At 37.2% G+C, this 21,023-nt stretch overlaps 1 protein-coding gene across 4 annotated transcripts in view; it reads right to left on the reverse strand.

Annotated features, from left to right (window-relative positions):
* Positions 1–21,023, reverse strand: part of ZNF385B (zinc finger protein 385B) — a 401,761-nt gene that overhangs the window by 280,782 nt on the left and 99,956 nt on the right. Inside the window, exon 1 of one of the 4 annotated variants that reach the window (XM_044242452.1) lies at positions 4,942–5,006. The exons of 2 other annotated variants lie outside the window; for them this stretch is intronic. In XM_044242452.1, coding sequence (XP_044098387.1) covers positions 4,942–4,966 — 25 coding nt within the window. In that variant the 5' untranslated portion in view covers positions 4,967–5,006. Of the gene's footprint in view, positions 1–3,942; positions 4,046–4,941; positions 5,007–21,023 lie in introns of those variants that run through there. One more of the 4 variants, XM_044242458.1, reaches the window with a different exon arrangement.

The raw sequence follows: 21,023 nt of genomic DNA on the forward strand, positions 1-21,023 counted from the left end.
AAAAAGCCACTAATACAATCCAGAACAATTAGAAGAACTAATGCATAATACGGTAACATTTATGACTATGTGAAAGCAGAAAATAGATTGATAAGAGAAGGCAAAAACTATCTTCTGAGATTCAAAATAATCAGATTGAAATAGTGGTATACTGTTAAAAGACAGAAAAATACTGAAAGTAAATTAGAGAGGAGAAGGGAGTTGAGGGAATTTGGAAGGGGAGGTGAACCATGAGAGACTATGGACTCTGATAAACAACCTGAGGGTTTTGAAGGGGCAGGGGCGTGGAAGGTTGGGGGAGCCAGGTGGAGGGTACTAAGGAGGGCATGTATTGCATGGAGCACTGGGTGTGGTGCAAAAACAATGAATTCTGTTACGCTGAAAAGAAATTTAAAAAAATTAAATTAAAAAAAAGTAAATTAGAGTCTGTCCTATGGAACAATAGACTCTGAGAAATGAATTAGATCATTGTGGGTGTGGGAGGTACCATTTAACTGAAAGAAGATATGGTTTATTGAACAGTTCTTTATTGGGTAGTTAAGAGTTAATCCATTTCCAAAACTTGAGTTAATTGCTCCCACATTCAACTGATGAGTTTGGACTCAGAATTGGTTTTCTGGTTTGACACGTCACATGATGGACAGAGAACCGAGGTGCTGTTTTAGACTGGGTATAAAAAGGTTAACTTAAAGAAGTTACCCCAAACATCTCCTCTGCATTATTTACTAATCAAGTGCAAGGTAGTCGAACACAAAATTCTGTTAAAGTATAAGTAGTTTACTTCTATTTTTTTAATCTTGAGAATCAAATTATTAACTGATGTCTAGCCACTCTCCGTGGGGATATTTATTAAAAAAGGAAATAGTGAGTGAGGGAGATACTAGGAAGTGAAAAGTGAGAAGAAAGGTAATGCAAAGTCTGAGTGAGCAAAGAGGATTTTAAAATATAGCCTTAGGTGAGATAAAGGAAAATGAACCTTTATTCCTCTATTTCTCTGTGGGGAGGTTGCCCAGATGTTTAAAAGTAGCATTCAGAACCAGGATGGAACGTTCTGCTCTGTTCCGGTGAGGTTAAAATTGGAGTAACTCTGGGCTGGGAACAAGATTTTGCTTTTCTTTTCTTTTCTTTTTTTTTTTTTTTTGACAAATAACATGTGTACAATGGGTATTACATTAATATATTAAACAGTAGTTCTTCAATAAAAACCGGTCTATAAATATTTTGATACTGTATGAAGTACCTAGTAGGTACACAGTAAATCTTTACTCTCTTCTACTCAGCTGTGGCACATTGAATAATGTGAGAGACCTCTCATTAGACATCCTAACTACAACAAAATAGTTAATTTGTAAGAACCTCAAACTTGTTAAAGGAAGACAATCCTGAAAATATTCTAGTTGGTAAAGGATAACAATTGAGCATTAATTATATAATTCTCATTATTCTCTATCTAAAATGTTATCAACAACTGTTACTTAATATGCTGCCCTTACTGTTTTATCTCAGTAATTATAGGAGGCTTTCATATCCTTGCTTATGATTTCTGCTCTACAATCCTATTTTTTATACCATTTTAAGTTTCTCAAATGGAAACTTTGTTTTCATTGGAGTTCCTAGGCATAAGCTCCAAAAGTATGAACTGCTTTTACAGGAATGTGAAGCCTACATTTTGGCTTTGACAGACCCAATTTTCTAGGTAATAAAGATTCACCTTCTTACTTAGAAACTAGATAGGGTTCCCATGTTCAATACAGGAGACCCTGTCAAATTTGAGTTTCAGCTAAACAATGAATAATTTTTAGTACAAGTATGTCCAAATACTGCCTGGGACATACTTATATTAAAAAATATTCAATACCACAGCAACAAACATCAAAACAAACTACCAACTATATAATTAGTCCAAACTAACAACTGTACGTGTATAACAGGATAGCTCACCAAACATGGATAGTACTTTGATTTTGTCATAATGTTTCTGAATTAAAGTAGGTTTACTACTTACTTTACTATCTGCTATATTTTATAACTAATCATTTTTAAAATCTGCTGAAGGAAATTCAGGGTTGCTAGCTCTTGATATAAAAGCAAAAAGATGCAGGTGAATTTCACAGATACATGAGAATCTCACATCCCCATGATAACTTTCTAAATCCTAGTTATTGTGAAAGAGAAATTGCTGTTAACAATTTTAGGAAGATATGCTAAATTATCCTTTGCTTCAACTAGTAAATTTCTATGATCTATGTAATATGGCAAGTTTTACTGTTCTAGAAGAATTCTGACATTCTAAAACTTCTTTTAAGGTTTCATTTACTAAACATGTTAGATCATCAGAAATCTAAAGGGAAAATCTCAATCCCTTCTAATCTTCTAATTCTCAACCCACAAACCCAATTTGTTTCGTAGGCTTCGGGAAGTGAGAAACATGAGATATTTATTTGTAAGTCAAAACCTAAAGGAAAATCCCTCTGACAATCTGAGGATGACTTGTGACATGACATCCCCAAAAGAGCAGAAGAAAAATAAGTTGTTTAAAATTATGCCTCACTGAAAATCAGAAAACCTTCTAATTATAATGGGACATATCATATGCCTGCATTTCAATAAATATCATTTTATCTTGGATGCTTAATCATGTGAAATCACTTAACGTAGGCTAAAATCCATGGATTAAAAAGAAAAAAAATCATGAAATTCAAGATTTCAGAAGTGTTTTCATTTCCATTGTCAAGGCCATTTGGAAAAAAAAAAAAAGTACAATAGCACCATTCTAATGTGTACTCTAATCCATCTGTCTATATCCATTACCACCATACAAAGAAAAAACACAAGAATAAATACTTCATTAAACGTGCTGGTAGTTAGTTTTGACCACCTCTATTTCAAAATGCATTATGACTAGCAAAAATTTCAAGAAAGGTTATTTTCTGATGGAAAGAAAAGGCTAAGAAAATAATTCCTACAATATTTACAAGTGCATTTCATCTATTATCACTCTGTGATACAAAACAAAAACTGTCTTTAATATTTATATAATTTTAGCATTTGAGAGCTTTTTTCAAGATGAGGCAGTTATATGAAAGACGATATTTTCAACATTTTTAATTTACTTTCAGACTGTTTAGTTTTATTCCACAGCACATGCATGTATAATGAGGTACAGGTACTTTATATCAACTGTGAAATATAGAAAAGCCTGGTCCTCTTTCCAGCATTGCTGTAGGATGTGTTACCAAACAAGCAGGTAAGTCCAATGATGACCTGCACAATATAGTCAGCACTAATAGAGCGGTCTTCTCCAAATGCATTACAAAAAGATGAAAAAATACCTTACACTTCAGAACATAGCAATTTTGATGTCACACATCCAGGAAATTCCAAAGTGACAAACGTTAGTAACTTTAAATCTGTAGGGTCTGGATTAAAAACATAAAGGAACTTCGGACAAATGACAATGCATTCAGAAAAAAGAGACAAGGTCGAAGGGAAGAGTCTCTTCTTGAGGGTCTAATGAGGTGCCCCCCTCCCTCTGCTTTTTAAAAATTTATCTCATACGGACACCTTAGCAGAAGCTATCAGCTTTGACAGAACACCGAAATCCTGGCAGTGAACCATAAATTGACCATTACCATAAAAAGAGCTGCTAAATGAGAAACCATGTGCTCAGTATAAAACTAATTTCATGCTTTCAAAAGCACACAGTGGCTTCTAGCAAGATAGTGGCCCTGGGACTTGCTGAGACAGATTGGCGAACACAAATGGTTTGCTCCTGATGCGTCTGCTTAGCCAAGCTTCACATGTACTGGCAGTAAACGGGGTTCTCGAATCTTCTGTCAAACGAATACACACTTATCTATAACTTCAGAGTTGAAAGCTATAAAACAGCTGCCTCAAATAAATTTAGCAGGGAAAAACACATACACATATATAAATACATACCCCATGTGCCATGTTAGCTTCCAGTCAAATAAAAATAGATTTCTCTGCAGACCTAACATACTAAACCGACACTTAATAAGCATACTGCTTTGTGAATACATCATAACTCCCGGTCCTTTCTTCTTTAGAAACAGCTTCTTATCGTGTAGGAATTGGGAGTTCGAAAAGCCTAAGCAACAGGACTCCCATCTACTCCGGGGCTAACTTCGAGCTTGCCCTTGTCTCGTTGGCTTGCAAATACTCTATACTTATAATGCCGCATCTGACCTTTCCAGGCATGGTGATCTACTAATTGAACTTTCCGGGTCAGCATCTGTACTTTATTTACATTTAAGTAATAAAATCTGCTACATTTAAAATGTCACGTCTAATTAAAAATGCTTTATGAAGAAATGCTACTAATTTTCTCCTTCTTTCATTCAATATATTATCTCCAAAAATCAATTACTATAGGTTGCCCAGTGCCTGACTGGTCATAACTTTGAATTATTAATGTCAAGCTTAACAAGGTGTCAAGTCCAAGATGTAATCTTTTTCACTTACTTTCTTAGTTATATCAGAACCATCACTTGTTTCCTCCTATTTTTCATGTCAAAGATTCTACAAAGTACATTCAGTTCACAGTCTTTTACATGTATATACATACCTAAAGCACATCGTAGCATTGCTAATTACCTACTTTCAGTAATGACAGCAAATTGCATAATATCACTGACTTGTTCTGAATGTTTAAAATGCAAAGGAAGTCACCTACTGTTAAGATGTCCTCGGCAAACAGCTAGCACAGAAAGAAAAGAATGCTATCACACCGTGCATTTAAGGAGTGACTTCCCAATAAAATTAAAGAATTGTCTATTTTGCTCCACGGTACTGCCCCTTCCAATCTGTCAGCGCGACACGATAAACACAATTGATAACTCCACAGGATTCAACCCAGCACACAAATCTGTTACTGACACACCAGAGCCCCTATCCAAGTTTTAGAATAAAAATGCTCACCTCTGCTAGGAAGTCCACTCCACATCCTGGCTGGGCTTTCACCAGCTCTGAGAGCAACCAAGTTGGATAAACAAAACTTCCAGTATGTAACCAGTGTGATGCACGGCGCTCCCAAGACTTGGCTCCAGCCCTGATTATCTGTGTGACGGTACCGCGCTATATCGGTGCAGCTCCAAACCTTCCCAGATGCTGGTTTATTGCACTGCTCATTGAAAATCCTTTACACGCTGGCAACATTTTAGGAAAGGACAAGCACACTCGGAGTCATTTGTAAAGAAAGCAGAGCAATTTCAATGCTATATCTCCATGCGTGCTGAAACCAGAATCACTGTCAACCTACAAGTCTGAGGTGGATTTATGCCGAGAAACAGGCAACCTAAGCCTTCATTATCAATGCATGAAATCAGCCACTGTGATCAAATTCAAGCAAACCACAAAAAGGATATGATTATGAAAGGCTCCACAGATTTAGCACCAAACCTTGTGGAAGGAAGAATCATCTACTGAAATTGTGTAAATGTTAAAAATAGCTCGGGCTTTTCAACAATGAGCAGGATGCAGAGAAGAAATCAGGAGTATATATTATAGGGACTGATCGTAAAAGCTGCAAAATTCAAAATAGCTGTAGGTTCCTGAGACTTTTCTATAGACAAATAAAATCACTAGAGTCTCTCACAATTATAATAAAAAAAAATTTCCATGTGTTTGATGTAGGTATCCAGTAAAGAACAAATTAAATATACTTTAACCCCTAATTGCTGGTCTCTAAATTAAAATAATAATAAAAGTAAAAGCATGCAGGAATATGCTAACAGCAGGGCAAAAGCCCATCCAATTTACTCTAAGACAAATTCTTAAACAATAAAGATTAAAATGTGCTCTGTGTAACAAGAAAATCAACACACAAAGAATATTTTTAACCCCACAGTTCTTGATCACTTATTATTTTTTAAAAACTCTATAGCTCATGAAAATCCCTATCCTCACTACCCCAACTTTGTACCCTCACCTTTCCTTTCCCCATCTTTTCTCTCTCAACACTAAAATATAAGATGCAAGACATAGCTGACAACTCTTAAAAAGGTACAAGGTAGACTATCCTAGAAAGTAGCAGCAATGATTTGAGATCATAAAATAAGGAGCTTTGACACATGCAAAGTGCAAAGCAAAAAGGACATGAAACATTTATCAAAAATCACAAAAGTAACTGGAAGAAATTCCTAGTCACTAGCATTGACAAAGAACACAGTTAAGGTTCTAGTCAGATTTTTAAAGATGGGTTTTAGGTTATCAGTGAGACTCTGTATAGACAGAGCAAAGCAGGATCCAAGCAAGGCAACCCCGATTTGAGGATCTTATACCACTACCTCTTAGGTGCCACTTTCAGTAGTATCTACTAAATCCAAAACATCTGTGTACAAACAAGCACTGCGCCCAACATATATTTACATAGCACAGCATTTTGGAACAACTTTAAACATGGCACCCGCAAAGGTATCCACATTTTATCTCTGTGTATACACACAGACTCCTTATAGGCCACTGGTTAGAACCCCTTCCGTGGAGACAATCATAGACATACATGGAGCGGTCATGCACACAAGCATGTTTGTCCACGCCCCAGGAACATGCCCTTATCCTGTTGCAGTTACTTCTACTACCTGACTTCCATTCATTGTGTGCCTCATGATTCACTGATTCAGCAACTACTCAGTGCTTTCTCTCTGTCTCTGGCTCTGTGTGTGTGCTCTTTTATTAATCTTAGAAAAGAGTTCATGAGAGACCGTGTGCCGAAAACTCCTTTTGTTATTACCATACATGCAACTCCTTAGTAATAAGATAAAAGTTTAAAGTGAAACCATAATATTTGATTATCGGTCCTTAATCCCTAATCTAAAACCTTAATGCCAGATGCATTTCAGAATTCAAATGCTTTCAGATTTTAGAAAGATAATACTCTGCATAGACCATGAATTATGTAATGTCCCCAGTAGGGTCTGGGGCAACACGCTATAGTCAGACACGTTAACATTTCTGCAGCAAAACCTGTGCATATTCATACTAGTTGGGATAAATAAAGACTGTAATTAACTGTAATTAACCTCATATCAGTTCAGGTCAGGTTTTGCCATCAATATGAATTATAAAACCTTCTGATTTTCAGGGATTCTTGGGTTGCGAGAATTACAGGTGAGGAGACCTGTAGAAATGTTTACCTAAACTGTTAAAGGGATTGGATTGGAAAATGGTTCCTAAACATGTGTTCTCTTGCTTGAACAAGAGATTTGGAGATTAACGTTGCTTTAGCAGAAAGTCAAAAAATATGAGAGAAGGTGCTGAGACACATAGCAGAGGAGAGATGGACATGTAATGCAGGATGAAGAAACTAGGGCACAAGAGCAGAAAGTAAGAAGAAGCCACTCAGAATTACTGTGTTGAGAAAAAAAAAAACCCAAAATATAATTATAATGATGTCAAACACTCACCGATGAACTACTTTATACCCAGTAATGTGAAAGGCACTTGACAAAAAAATTTTTTAGCAATGTACTTTAAATTTTTCAAAAGAAATTTTTAAAAGGAAGAATGTATCTCACTCTCTTTTCATTGTACCCCAAAACAAAACATCCATAATGTATAACGTCATGTGTGAGAAATGTCACTAACAAAATTAAGCTTTATGAAGTAAAGGTCCCTGTTTTATTGGTACATGTCATGTACTATTTGGTATAAGAGTTCTTCAAAATCACTTGTAGAAAAAAAATGTAGTAATGTTTTTTACCATCAATACTCAATTTAACTTTAAAACCCATTTTTAAAAGGAATATTTCCCCTCCCAAACATGAATATCTGCTGTGTTAACTTCGAGTGGTCCTAGGAGTATAATTCCCAAATTCTTTTTTAAAGTAGGTACGTTAAAGATGTTTAGGATAGCATTGACCCTGGACTTAAGACTTTGGGCCTATAGAACATTCATTATCTTCAAAGGTGGTCAGAGGGTACCAAGTTGCACTTATGTAGGATGACTAAGTCTAGAGAGTTAAGGTACAGCATGATGACTCTCAATACTGTACTGAATACTGGAATTCTGCTAAGAGAAATTTCAGTCATTCTCGTCACACACACACAAAATAGTGGTCATATGAGGAGACGGGTATGTTAATTAGCTTGACGACAGCAATCATTTCATTATATATATGTATACTGAGTCATGTTGTACACATTAACTACATACAATTCTTATTTTAAAAATGAAAAGACTCTACATACTCTACCTAAAAAGAAGAGCATTTCTTGAGTGACTTTTGGGGCCCAGACGTGCAGTGAAGAAGAGTTGCAGAGGCATTTAGGAGAATATTCGTCATCCTATTCGCTCACTGTACAAAGTGTAACAGAATGTGTGGCTCCAATTTTAAAATCTAGAATATGGTCACAAAGTCATATTCCATCTGAAGAAAGAAACTGCATTCATTCATTTCTGACAGTAGAACATAATTTAGTGAATTCTTTCTTTAGTAACTGAAATAGTGCCCCAGGGGTTTGCTGAGGTTATTGCCGCTTCTAAAAGCAACTGAGTATCTGAGTACATAACTCCCCAGCATCAAAATCAATATCTCTTTATACCTTTTACATCATCTCCACATAAGAACGTAAACTTCCAGCCTCTATAGGCCAAGAGTCTCTGGACTGCAAGGCTGGCTCACTAGAGGGCAGGCTCTTGAAATGAGTCCACATAAAGTGAATGCCATCACACTCAGGCCAAAAGAAAAGAAAGAAAGAAAGAGAGAGAGAGAATGCGCACACGCAAGGAAGGAAGGAAGGGAGGATGGATGGATGGATGGATGGAAGGAAGATGTAGTAATCAGCCCACCCAGATCCTCCAAAGTCTTCATGTAATCAGGAGAAAAGCAAACATGTTTCATAACTGGCCGAAGAACCAGCGCCAGAAAAACTGTAAGCGCAAGGATGAACGCCAACCACACTGTCAGTTGTAACCTTTCACAGGGGTGTCTAATTTGGAACAACGGCCAACAATGGCCAACAATGGCTATGATGCTGTAAAGGCGATGAAAGTGGAACATCTTTGTGAAGAGAGTTGGTCAGTCAGGATGACAACACATTTAACTCACCAAGAGAACCTGAACTTACTAATTTTTTTTTTAAAGATTTTATTTATTTATTTGACAGAGATCACAAGTAGTCAGAGAAGCAGGCAGAGGGAGAGAGGAGGAAGCAGGCTCCCTGCTGAGCAGAGAGCCCCATGCGGGGCTCGATCCCATGACCCTGAGATCATGACCTGAGCCGAAGGTAGAGGCTTAACCCACTGAGCCACCCAGGCGCCCCTGAACTTACTAATTTAATTTTAAATTCCTACTGAGCCAGCTAGCAAAAGCTTCTCTCCACAGATTAGTTTTAAAACAGGTAACATACATACATACACAAAGCCACGTAATAGATTTAAGTTAACCTTTGATAATTCTGATCACTCAGCCACCCAAACACTTTCCGTCATTGTCTAAGATTCAGTTCCACACTGAAAAGCATCAGCATTCGGTTCTGAAAATCTCAAAGCCAAGACTTGTATAAAATAACATTTGTCTATTACTGAATAATACATAAAAGTCCACCAAAGCATTCTTAAAGCAAGACTATCTGTCCTCACTAAAAAAAAGGGTCAGAAATTCCTTTTAATTCTTTATTTTAAAAGGTTCCTTTAAACTCCTTTATATATCAATTCCTTCGAGTTTTCTACTTATAAAACGAATACCTTTTTTACAGTTTTTAACCACATGTACAGAACATGGAGTTGTTCTATAGTGACTTTTTTCAGGTCTATCTTAAAATATTCTAGAATTCTGACACCATTCAAAATGGCTGAGGTTCTGTCTTAAAGCATTTGGGGGATTGAAGTTACAATTTGAGCCTTCGTTCTCTTTCTAAATTGCTCTGTTTTCATTCATAAGGAACTTCAATAAGCCATACAATACAAATACCAATTGAATTTACCTGGGGATTAACACTGTGGGGTACTAACTCTATGATTATTTGGAAGAATGGACTCAGGATTTTGTAAAATACTTAGAAACTTATAATGATCATTCTGGCCAAGACAAAGAGCCAGAAAAGTATGTTAATATTTTCTCTACTGTATCATCACTGGGTCTAAATTATTCTAAGTAAGAGAATTATTGGGCCCTATCAATAGGGATTTATACTAAGGAAAGCAAATGTCTTCTTAAATCCAAGTTAATATATATTAAACCACGATCCTTTTCCCTTCCAAGTCTGGTTTTCCTATAGAAAATTATGGGAAGTTATATGGACTCTATCTACTAAGTGGGCTGTATAGTAATTATTCCATGAAAAGATTTCTATGGACTTATAATTAAGATGTCTAGGAAAATAGTGCATTACAAATAATTGAATCCACCTACTTACATAGTGAAAGGCTTTTCTTACCTAGTGCACTTACTAACAGGAACTCACTGATACTTTGTCAATGATTTGTTATACTTTCATCATAGTACCGATATTTTGCGAAGTATTTTAGTTAAGTGATGAATGACCATGTTAAGTGATAACTGAGTTAAGTGATAACCTGAATCATCAAAAATGAGGAAAAAGCTAGTATTTGAAACCATATGTTTCTACTACAGAAGTAAAAGACATCATATTGGTGAATTCTAGCCCTATCTCTGCGTCTATCACACAAACTTAAGTTTGTGTCCTCAAACATTAATGTTCAAATCTAATGTCTCTTAAAATGAACTACCACTTTTTTTTCCAGACACGGAGCAATATTATGATATTTAAGCAGTCATTTTTATTCCTGAAAAGTGAAGAAAAATCTCCCAATCCTTCTTCCCTCCCACCCCTTGTCAGGAACAACACACACCCACTACCATCCTCCTATCTCCCTTACAGATCTTCCCTAAGTCACAGAAGAGCTTCTGAAAGAGTCTGTCAAACTAGCATGCTCCTAAGCACACATGCATGTCCACACTCCGGCTCACCCCTTGGTGAGAATTTTTTTGCTTTCCATATGCATTAGTAAGTTCCAGCAAAATGCAGGGATGGAAAGGAGGAAAATATCTTACTTCCCATATACTCGTGGCACCACCTTGTGGCGATTCTATAGCATTACTGTTTCAAGTTTAATTTTTGAAGTTCAAAACTGAGGGAACAATCTCAAAGACAAAATTTCATTTTCAATATACAGGAGAGGCAGTGAGAGAAATTTGGCCTATGAATTTAGAAGCACATAGACATATTTCAATAGTTGTAATACCTATCACAGTGTCCTGACCCTCGTAGCTGATTCTCGAATCTAGAAGAGGAATGAAAGTAGATCCTCAGACGGGAGGGGGCAAAATAGGTGAGGATCCTCGAAGATCCTGGAGGCATCAAAGAGAAGTCCAGAATATGGCAGCAAAGGAAAGGATGCATTATACAATGCTCCAACGCACAACCCACTTTCAGATCTTGTTCTCCCTTTTCCCCTCCAAGTCATTTCTTCTACCTCCTGCTGCAAAATCACTCTCACCTTCTCTCTCCGGGTTCCCAAAGTGTCAACTTAAAACCTACTCAAACTCAGTACAAAATTCCTAAGGCCACATAAAAAGATGCCACTTCTCACATCAAGAGGCAGAGTCAGTGTTCCCAGCACTTGAGTTTGAGCTGGTCTTGGGACCAAAAGGCCATAGTGGTTGCAGCTTCTGCTCTTGCTGAGTGACGGGGCTGCTCTGGGACTGTGGAAGGAGGCCTCGTCTCAGCCAGTGGAAAAGGAGTCTCCTGGTGAGAATGATCCAGACTACAGCCGGTACCAACCACCAGATGCATGTGTGTGCGGCAATTGCAGACCATCCAATCCAGCTGACACGCAGGCTACCTTCAGTGGCATGAGTGACCTCCTGTGAGTCCAGGACAAGGACCACCTAGGTGAGACGAGCTCCAATCTCTGACCCAGAGGATCGTGGCTAAAATAAAGCATTGTTTTTTAAAAAAATGTCTAGCAGCTACTATCTCAGATTTTGTCTCTCCTTCTGATTTTCTCACTCAGCTTCAGCCAACATCTCAGCTTTTTGGATATGACAAACTGTTTCTTAGTTTAAGATTTTAAACATTCTCTTTATTCCCTTTGAATCAGTGTTTCTCCACTTTCTTGGCCTAACTCTTGTTTATTCTTAAAAGCTTGAACTTCAATGAGATTAGACATTCTTTTGGAATTAATTGAAGGTGAGAAAGAAAATGGGCAGTTCAGTTAGTAGTCACTGGGAAAACATTAGATAACAAGGAAGTAGTCATGAATTCTTTTCATTTTTACTTTGTGAAGAATTTGTTGCAAAAAGTTATGAGAGGAAATGCAGAGGATGAGAAAGATCTTAGACTTTGAATCTTTGTGTGGCCTTTGGAAAGGCCTTTAAATCTCTCTAAGCTTCTTATCTATAATGTGAAGAGTGTCATACTTCACGTGTAGGGTTGTAAAAACTAACGTCATTATTTCAGTCTTTCCAGGATAACCCCTATCTCCAGTGCACCTCAGATCAAGTACCAGTGTGTCCCTCTTATGACCGTTCAGCTCAACCTTCATAATCTGGGCCTGACCTTTCATAGCTTTAAATATTATTGGTGCCAAATGAGTGCCAAGGGCAGAATCAGAAGTCACAGCCTAAGAAAGAACTCTTCTTATTTTGAGGAAATATGGATTCCCAAAACCCCAGAATGTAATTAATTCTCCCTACCATGATCCTTGGGGGCAAATGTAAAGTTAACATTTTTTTACTCCATCTAGTGATTTACCTGCTTCTGGGTATCAGAATATCATGTATCCTTGACTGACTTCTGAGCAAAAATGCTGGTACATCCAGAGAGAGCACTTACAGCCTCTCTTTTCTGATTCAACTTCCACTTCAAGTACACAGTCTGAGCAGTAACCTTTAAGAACAAACTAGGCAATTTCTGCCCTACCCAGCTTATATCCATAGACGGAAGGCAAGAACACCATGGTGAAGAATCAGGTCACAGAATTAGGCCAATTTGTTTCAAATCCCAGCCTTGCCTCTTCTGGCTACTACCTTCTTCATTCCTCATTCTCACTGTATGTAATAATAGTACCTTTCTCATAAATCTGTTGTGAGAATTTAAATAAAGTAACCTCCTTAGCACAATATCTGGCAAAAGGTAAGGCCTCATTCATCCATTTAACGATGGTCTAATGAAGGTCTACCTTCATTGTATTTATGATATTGTGTAACGCACAGAGTTGCTTATAAAGCTCCCAGCTAGAGGTAAGGTATGGGATTGGGGAGGGGGGAGGGTGGCTTTGTCCCTCTAATTCTGTGGCATCACCTCTCTATTTTCATGGGTCAGTGAATGCCCCCAGAGAAGACCAGGAACACAGGAAGAACATTTTCCTCTTTCCTGACCAATTCCTAAGTATAGATTTATCTGAGATAAGAAGCTCTTTTTCTGGTTATCAATCCTCCTCCATGGGTTAGATTGGTATTCTCAAAGTGTGATTTCAAACCAGGAGTTTCCCCTGAGAACTTGTTAGAAATGCAAGTTCTCGGGGTGCGTAGGTGGCTCAGTGGGTTGGGCCTCTGCCTTCGGCTCAGATCATGACCTCAGGGTTCTAGAATCGAGTCCCGCATCGGGCTCTTTGCTCAGCAGGGAGCCTGCTTCCCCGTCTCCCTCTGCCTGTCTCTCTGCCTACTTGTGATCCCTCTCTCTGTCAAATAAATAAATAAAATCTTTTAAAAAAAGAAAAAAAGAGAAAGAAAGAAAGAAATGCAAATTCTCAGGATCAACTTCAGGCCTATTCAATCAGAAACTTTGGGGACAGCACCCAGCAAGCTGCCTGCTAAGCCACCCTTCAGGTGATTCTGAAGCACGTTAAAATTTGAGAACTGCTGAGTTAGATGATCAGTTATTTACACATCGATCACTTTATTTATTTTTTTAAATTCAAATACTCCTCAGGGAACTAGAATGGTAAATGGGATAAGAATCGATGGGAAATACCATAGCAATAGGTATTGAGGATAATAGGTCCCAGCCTTTGAGAGCAGAGAGCAAGATGAGTGTTACTAGCAACACTACATAGATAATAAATGTGGTCAGTTTTATTTGGACTTGGGAAGTTGTATGTGGGTTGTGGAAAATAATCTCTGCACAGCCAGCTGATATCCTAGGGAAACACCACACTGAGATGTGTGGACTTGATGGGGAGGCTCCTGGTTGACATAAACCAGAGTGGCACAAAAGAACTTAAGAGAACTTTGAATTCCCACAGCTGCACCTGATTTTTTTTTTTTTTTTAATGTTTGAGAAACTGTGTTCTTCCTATGCTCCCAGAGAACAAAGAAAACTCTCCTGTTCTAGCTACCTTCTATTTTGCCTGAGGGATCTTCCCTCCTTTTCACTCAGTCATATTTCATTCCGGTAATAATAAACTATGGTTTGTCCCTACATGCATGGACACTGCAATCACTTCTATTTGGAATGTTGTTCTTCCTTGAATAACCTGAATCTCATCTTTGAATATTTACCACAAATATCACCTCTTCTGGGAAGCCTTCCCTGACCTCTATAAAGTTAATCATTCCTTTTCTCTGTGTCATCAACCTTATAAATAAATCTATCACTGTTCTTAGCCTATCACTTTGTCATTCATTTATTTAGCTATCCACATGGATACTTAAGAAAAAGAAATTGTGTTTTATTAATCTTTGCAGACACTTGAAGTATTTAAAAAGCCAAACCCCTGAATTTGTGCTCATTATCATCTCTGATAATGCTACTAGAAGACTGGGTATTTTAGGTGGTCACCTTAAGATTTTTTTTTTTAACCTTAAGAGTTTTTAACTGAAATTTTTATTGAGATGATTAGAGATTCACAGGCAGTTGTATAAGATAAGGAACTTGAACTCATTCTGGTTTCCACTGATCATACATTTTGTAAAAACAATGGAATAATGTACCAGTCTGGATGTTGACATGGACACCATCTACCAATCTTCTTATTCCGATTTCCCCGGTTATACTTGAATTCATTTGTGTGTGTGTGCATGTGTGTCTCTCCTATGTAGGTTCATGTAACCACTACCACAACATCCTTCATGTTGACCTTTCAAAATCACACCCACTTCCATCCTGACACCTCCCCCCATCCTCGACCCCTGAGAACCACTGATTTGTTGTCCATTCCTAAAATTGTCCTAACAAAAATGTTGCACAATGGAATAAGGCAGAGGTAACCTGATGAGATTGACTTTTTTCACTCTGCATAACTCGCTAAAGATTCATCCAAGTTGCTGTGTATATCAATAGTTCCTTCCTTTTTATTATAGAGTAGTATTCCTTGTATAGATGGATCCTAGTTTATCACATCAAATCCTGTGAACCTGGAAGCATCTTATTTGGAAAAAGGATCTTTGCAGAAGTAAGATAAGGATTTTTTTTTCCCTCTTAAGATACAATTTTATTCTGAATGCATGTTTAAACATTACAAAGAATTTCAGCAATATTTACTGTTGTCCTTAATCTACCCTGCCACAGAATGGTAATAATGTTAAATGAAAAAGCAGGAATAAGACATTATATGATAGTAACTGGTGAAATGTGGTATGTGTGCTTTATGTGTGCACATGAATGTACATGCGGGTGTATGTGTAGAAAAACAGAGTGGGGGTGGGGGAGGCATGGGAAAATGCTGACAGAAAATATTTAAGGGGCGCCCGGGTGGCTCAGTCAGGTAAGTGGACTTTGGCTCATGTCATGATCTCCTGGTCCTGGGATCCAGGCTCTCCTGGGGCTCTGTGCTCAGTGCAGAGTATGCTTCTCCCTCTGCCTCTCACTCTGCCCCTAGCCCCCCACTTGTCCTTGTGCACGAGCTCATGATGGCTCTAAGATAAGGATTTTGAGAAGAGGAGAAAATCTTGAATTATGCAAGAGTTCCTAAATCTAACAGTGAGTGTCCTTATAAGAGAAATGGGGGAGATTTGAAATAGTCCAAGAGGAGAGAACACAGACACACAGAGGAGAAGATGTGAAAACAGAGGTAGAGACTGGGGTGATCTAGTCACAAGCCACAAGTCACTAGAGGGTAGAAGATATAAGGAATAGATTCTCTCTGGTGCCCCTAAAGGTTAATGAAGCCCTGCCAAAGTTCAGATTTTATTTTATCTTTAAGTTTTTAAAAATATTAATTCCAGTATAATTAACATATAGTATTATATTAATTTCAGGTGTATAATATAGTGATTCAATAATTTAGACCCCAGAACTTTGAGAGATTAAATTTCTACTGTTTTAGACCATCAAGTTTATGGTACTTTGTTACAGAAGCCTCAGGAAACTAATACAGAGTGGTTTATAGTTAGTTATAGTTAGTTCTTGGCTATTACCAATAATGCTACTCTAAGCATTCATATACAGGTTGTTGTGGGAGCATATATTTTAATTTCTCTGGAATAAATTTCCAAGAGCACAATTATTGGGTTGGGTGGTAAATGTAAGTTTAGTTTTATAAGAAACTTCCCAACTACTTTCCAGAGTGGCTACACCATTTTACATTTCCATTAGAAATGTTTGAGTGATCCATTTACTCCCCATCACTGCCAACAATTGGTGTTGTCACTATTTCTTCCTTTAGTCATTCTGACAAATATATATTAAAACCTCATTGATTTTATTTTTCATTTCCTAATGTCGTACACCTTTCCATGCACTTATTTGTCATCTGTATATCCTTTTCAGTGAAATTGTCTTCCTATCTTTTACCTATTTCATAATTGGATTGTTTGATTTTTTTTTTCAATTTATTTATTTTCAGAAAAACAGTATTCATTATTTTTTCACCACACCCAGTGCTCCATGCAAGCCGTGCCCTCTATAATACCCACCACCTGGTACCCCAACCTCCCACCCCCCCGCCACTTCATACCCCTCAGATTGTTTTTCAGAGTCCATAGTCTCTCATGGTTCACCTCCCCTTCCAATTTACCCAAAAGCACATACCCTCCCCAATGTCCATAACCCTAACCCCTTCTCCCAACCTCTCTCCCCCAGCAACCCACAGTTTGTTTCATGAGATTAAGAGTCACTTATGGTTTGTCTCCCTCCCTATCCCATCTCGTTTCATTTATTCTTCTCCTACCCCCTTAAGCTCCCATGTTGCATCACCACTTCCTCATATCAGGGAGATCATATGATAGTTGTCTTTCTCCGCTTGACTTATTTCGCTAAGCATGATACACTCTAGTTCCATCCATGTTGTCGCAAATGGCAAGATTTCGTTTCTTTTGATGGCTGCATAGTAGTCCATTGTGTATATATACCACTTCTTCTTTATCCATTCATCTGTTGATGGACATCTAGGTTCTTTCCATAGTTTGCCTATTGTGGACATTGGTGCTATAAAAATTCGGGTGCACGTGCCCCTTTGGATCACTATGTTTGTATCTTTAGGGTAAATACCCAGTAGTGCAATTGCTGGGTCATAGGGCAGTTCTATTTTCAACATTTTGAGGAACTTCCATGCTGTTTTCCAGAGTGGTTGCACCAGCTTGCATTCCCACCAATAGTGTAGGAGGGTTCCCCTTTCTCCACATCCTCGCCAGCATCTGACATTTCCTGACTTGTTGGTTTTAGCCATTCTGACTGGTGTGAGGTGATATCTCATTGTGGTTTTGATTTGTATTTCCCTGATGCCGAGTGATGAGGAGCACTTTTTCATGTGTCTGTTGGCCATCTGGATGTCTTCTTTGCAGAAACGTCTGTTCATGTCCTCTGCCCATTTCTTGATTGGATTATTTGTTCTTTGGGTGTTGAGTTTGTTAAGTTCTTTATAGATTTTGGACAGTAGTCCTTTATCTGATATGTCGTTTGCAAATATCTTCTCCCATTCTGTCAGTTGTCTTTTGATTTTGTTAACTGTTTCCTTTGCTGTGCAAAAGCTTTTGATCTTGATGAAATCCCAATAATTCATTTTTGCCTTTGCTTCCCTTGCCTTTGGTGATGTTCCTAGGAATATGTTGCTGCGGCTGAGGTCGAAGAGGTTGCTGCCTGTGTTCTCCTCAAGGATTTTGATGGATTCCTTTCTCACATTGAGGTCCTTAATCCATTTTGAGTCTATTTTTGTGTGTGGTGTAAGGAAATGGTCCAATTTCATTTTTCTGCACGTGGCTGTCCAATTTTCCCAACACCATTTATTAAAGAGGCTGTCTTTTTTCCATTGGACATTCTTTCCTGCTTTGTCAAAGATTAGTTGACCATAGAGCTGAGGGTCTATTTCTGGGCTCTCTATTCTGTTCCATTGATCTATGTGTCTGTTTTTGTGCCAGTACCATGCTGTCTTGATGATGACAGCTTTGTAATAGAGCTTGAAGTCCGGAATTGTGATGCCACCAACTTTGGCTTTCTTTTTCAATATCCCGTTGGCTATTCGAGTTCTTTTCTGGTTCCATATAAATTTTAAAATTATTTGTTCCATTTCTTTGAAAAAGATGGATGGTACTTTGATAGGAATTGCATTAAATGTGTAGACTGCTTTAGTAGCATAGACATTTTCACAATATTTATTCTTCCAATCCAGGAGAATGGAACATTTTTCCATTTCTTTGTGTCTTCCTCAATTTCTTTCATGGGTACTTTATAGTTTTCTGAGTATAGATTCTTAACCTCTTTGGTTAGGTTTATTCCTAGGTATCTTATGGTTTGGGGTGCAATTGTAAATGGGATTGACTCCTTAATTTCTCTTTCTTCTGTCTTGTTGTTGAGTTTTGAGAGCACTTTGTATACTCTAGATATTAGTCCTATGTTAAATATTTGGTTTACAAATATTCTTTACCATCTGTAACTTTTTTCATCCTCTTCAGATGGTAATTTTCAAAGTAAAAGTTTTGAATTTTGTGTGAAGTCCGATTTATCAATTTTTCTCTTATGGGTCATGTTTCTGGTGTTAAGTCAGAACTCTTTAATCTGCCTTGAGTCCCAGAGATTTTTTTTCTATTTTTTTTCCCTAAAAGTTTTATATTTTTATGTATTACATGTAAATCTATAGTACACTGGTTTAATTTTTGTGTATGGCATAAATTTAGTTGACTTTTTTTGTTTTTGCTTTTTTGCCTATAGATGTCCAGTTGCACCAGCAAAAGGCCATCTTTCCTACATTGATATATGTGCTATTGAAGCAAGCACTCTTTCCTACATTGAAATGCTTTTGTACCTTCATCAAAAATCAGTTGAGCATAAATGTGTAGATTGGTTTCTGGGTTCTATATTTTTTTCCATTGGTCTAAGTGCCTATATCTCTGTTCATAAATAGTCTTGATGACTTTAGCTATATAGTAGACCTAGATATTGGGTAGAGATATTTACTGATTTATTCTCTTTGTCAAGATACTTTAAGGTATTCTAGAGTCTGTGTTCTTCCATATACATTTAGAGTAAGCTTGTCTATGTCACCAAAAGCCTTGCTGGGGTTTTAATAGGAATTGCACAGAACCTATAGGGTAATTTAAAACGTACATCTTAGCTATCCTGAGTTTTCCAAGCCATGAATATGGTATGTCTCTCCATTTCTTTAGGACTTGATTTATTTTCTCAGTATTTTGTAATTTTTAGCACACACATCCTGTACATTTTGCATATGTTTTGTTTTTTTAGATAATAATAAATTTTATTATAAATTATATTGTTTTTACATTGCAGTTTCCACAGGTTTATTTTTAGTATATAAATATGCAATTGATATTTCTGTGTTGATTCTCCATCCTGAAATCCTGTGTTTTAAACCCACTTACTAGTTTTAGGAATTCTTTCATAGATTCTTGGGGATTGCTAGACAGAGCATGTGATCTGTGAAGTGAGAAAGTCTTATTTCTTCCTTTCCAATTTGTATGCCTTTTATTTATTTATTCCTGCCTTATTATGGCAATTAGAATTTCCAGTACTATGTTGAATAAGAGAAGTGACAATGAACACCCTTCTCTTGCGCTTTTAAAATTTTATTAATTTTTTAGTTTTAATTCCAGTGTGGTTAGCGTAGTGTTATATTAGTTTCAGCGGTACAATATTCTGATTCAGCAATTCTATACTTTGCTCAGTGCTCATCAAGATAAGTATACTGTTTAATTCCCATCAACCTATTTCACCCACCACCTTTACCCACCTCACCTCTGGCCACCATCAGTTTGTTCTCTATAGCTAAGAACAGTTTCTTGGTTTGTGTCTCTCTCTTTTTTTCTTTGTTCATTTGTTTTGTTTCTTAACTTTCACATGAGTGAAATCATGTGGTACTTGTCTTTCTCTGACCTATTTTACTTAGCATTATTCTCTCTAGCTCCATCTATGTTGTTGCAAATGGCAAGACTTCCCCCTTTTTATGGCTGAATAATATTCTATTGTATATATACACCACATCTTCTTTAGCCATTCATCTATCAGTGGACACCTGGGCTGTTTTCATAAGATGGCTATAGTAAATAATGTTGCAATAAACATAGGGGTGCATATATCCTTTCAAAGTAGTGTTTTGTATTCTTCGGTGAAATATATAGTAGTGAGATTACTCGATCATAGGGTAGTTCTACTTTTAACTTTTTGAGGAACAGTATGGAGATACTGTTTTCCACAGTGGCTGCACCAGTTTGCATTCCCACCAACACCTCAAGAGGGTTCTTTTTTTTCCCTTAATATCCTCACAAACATTTGTGGTTTCTTGTGTTTTTTATTTTAGCCATTGTGACAGGTACAGGGTGATATCTTATTGTAGTTTTGATTTGCTTTTCCCTGATGAAGAGTGATATTGGGCATCTTTTAAATGTGTATGTTGGCCATCTGCATGTTTTCTTTGGAGAAATGTCTGTTCATGTCTTCTACCCATTTTTTAATTGGGTTGTTGTTTGGGTGTTACATTGTATATATTCTTTATATATTCTGGATACTTACCCTATACCAGAGATGTCAGCTGCAAATATCTTCTCCCATTCAGCATGTTGTTTTTTAGTTTTGTTGACTCGTTCCTCCACTCCGCAGCTTTTTATTTTGATGTACTCCCAAGTTTATTTTTGCTCTCATTT

Source organism: Neovison vison, chromosome 3 (assembly GCF_020171115.1).
Source record: "Neovison vison isolate M4711 chromosome 3, ASM_NN_V1, whole genome shotgun sequence".
NCBI lineage: Eukaryota > Metazoa > Chordata > Mammalia > Carnivora > Mustelidae > Neogale > Neogale vison.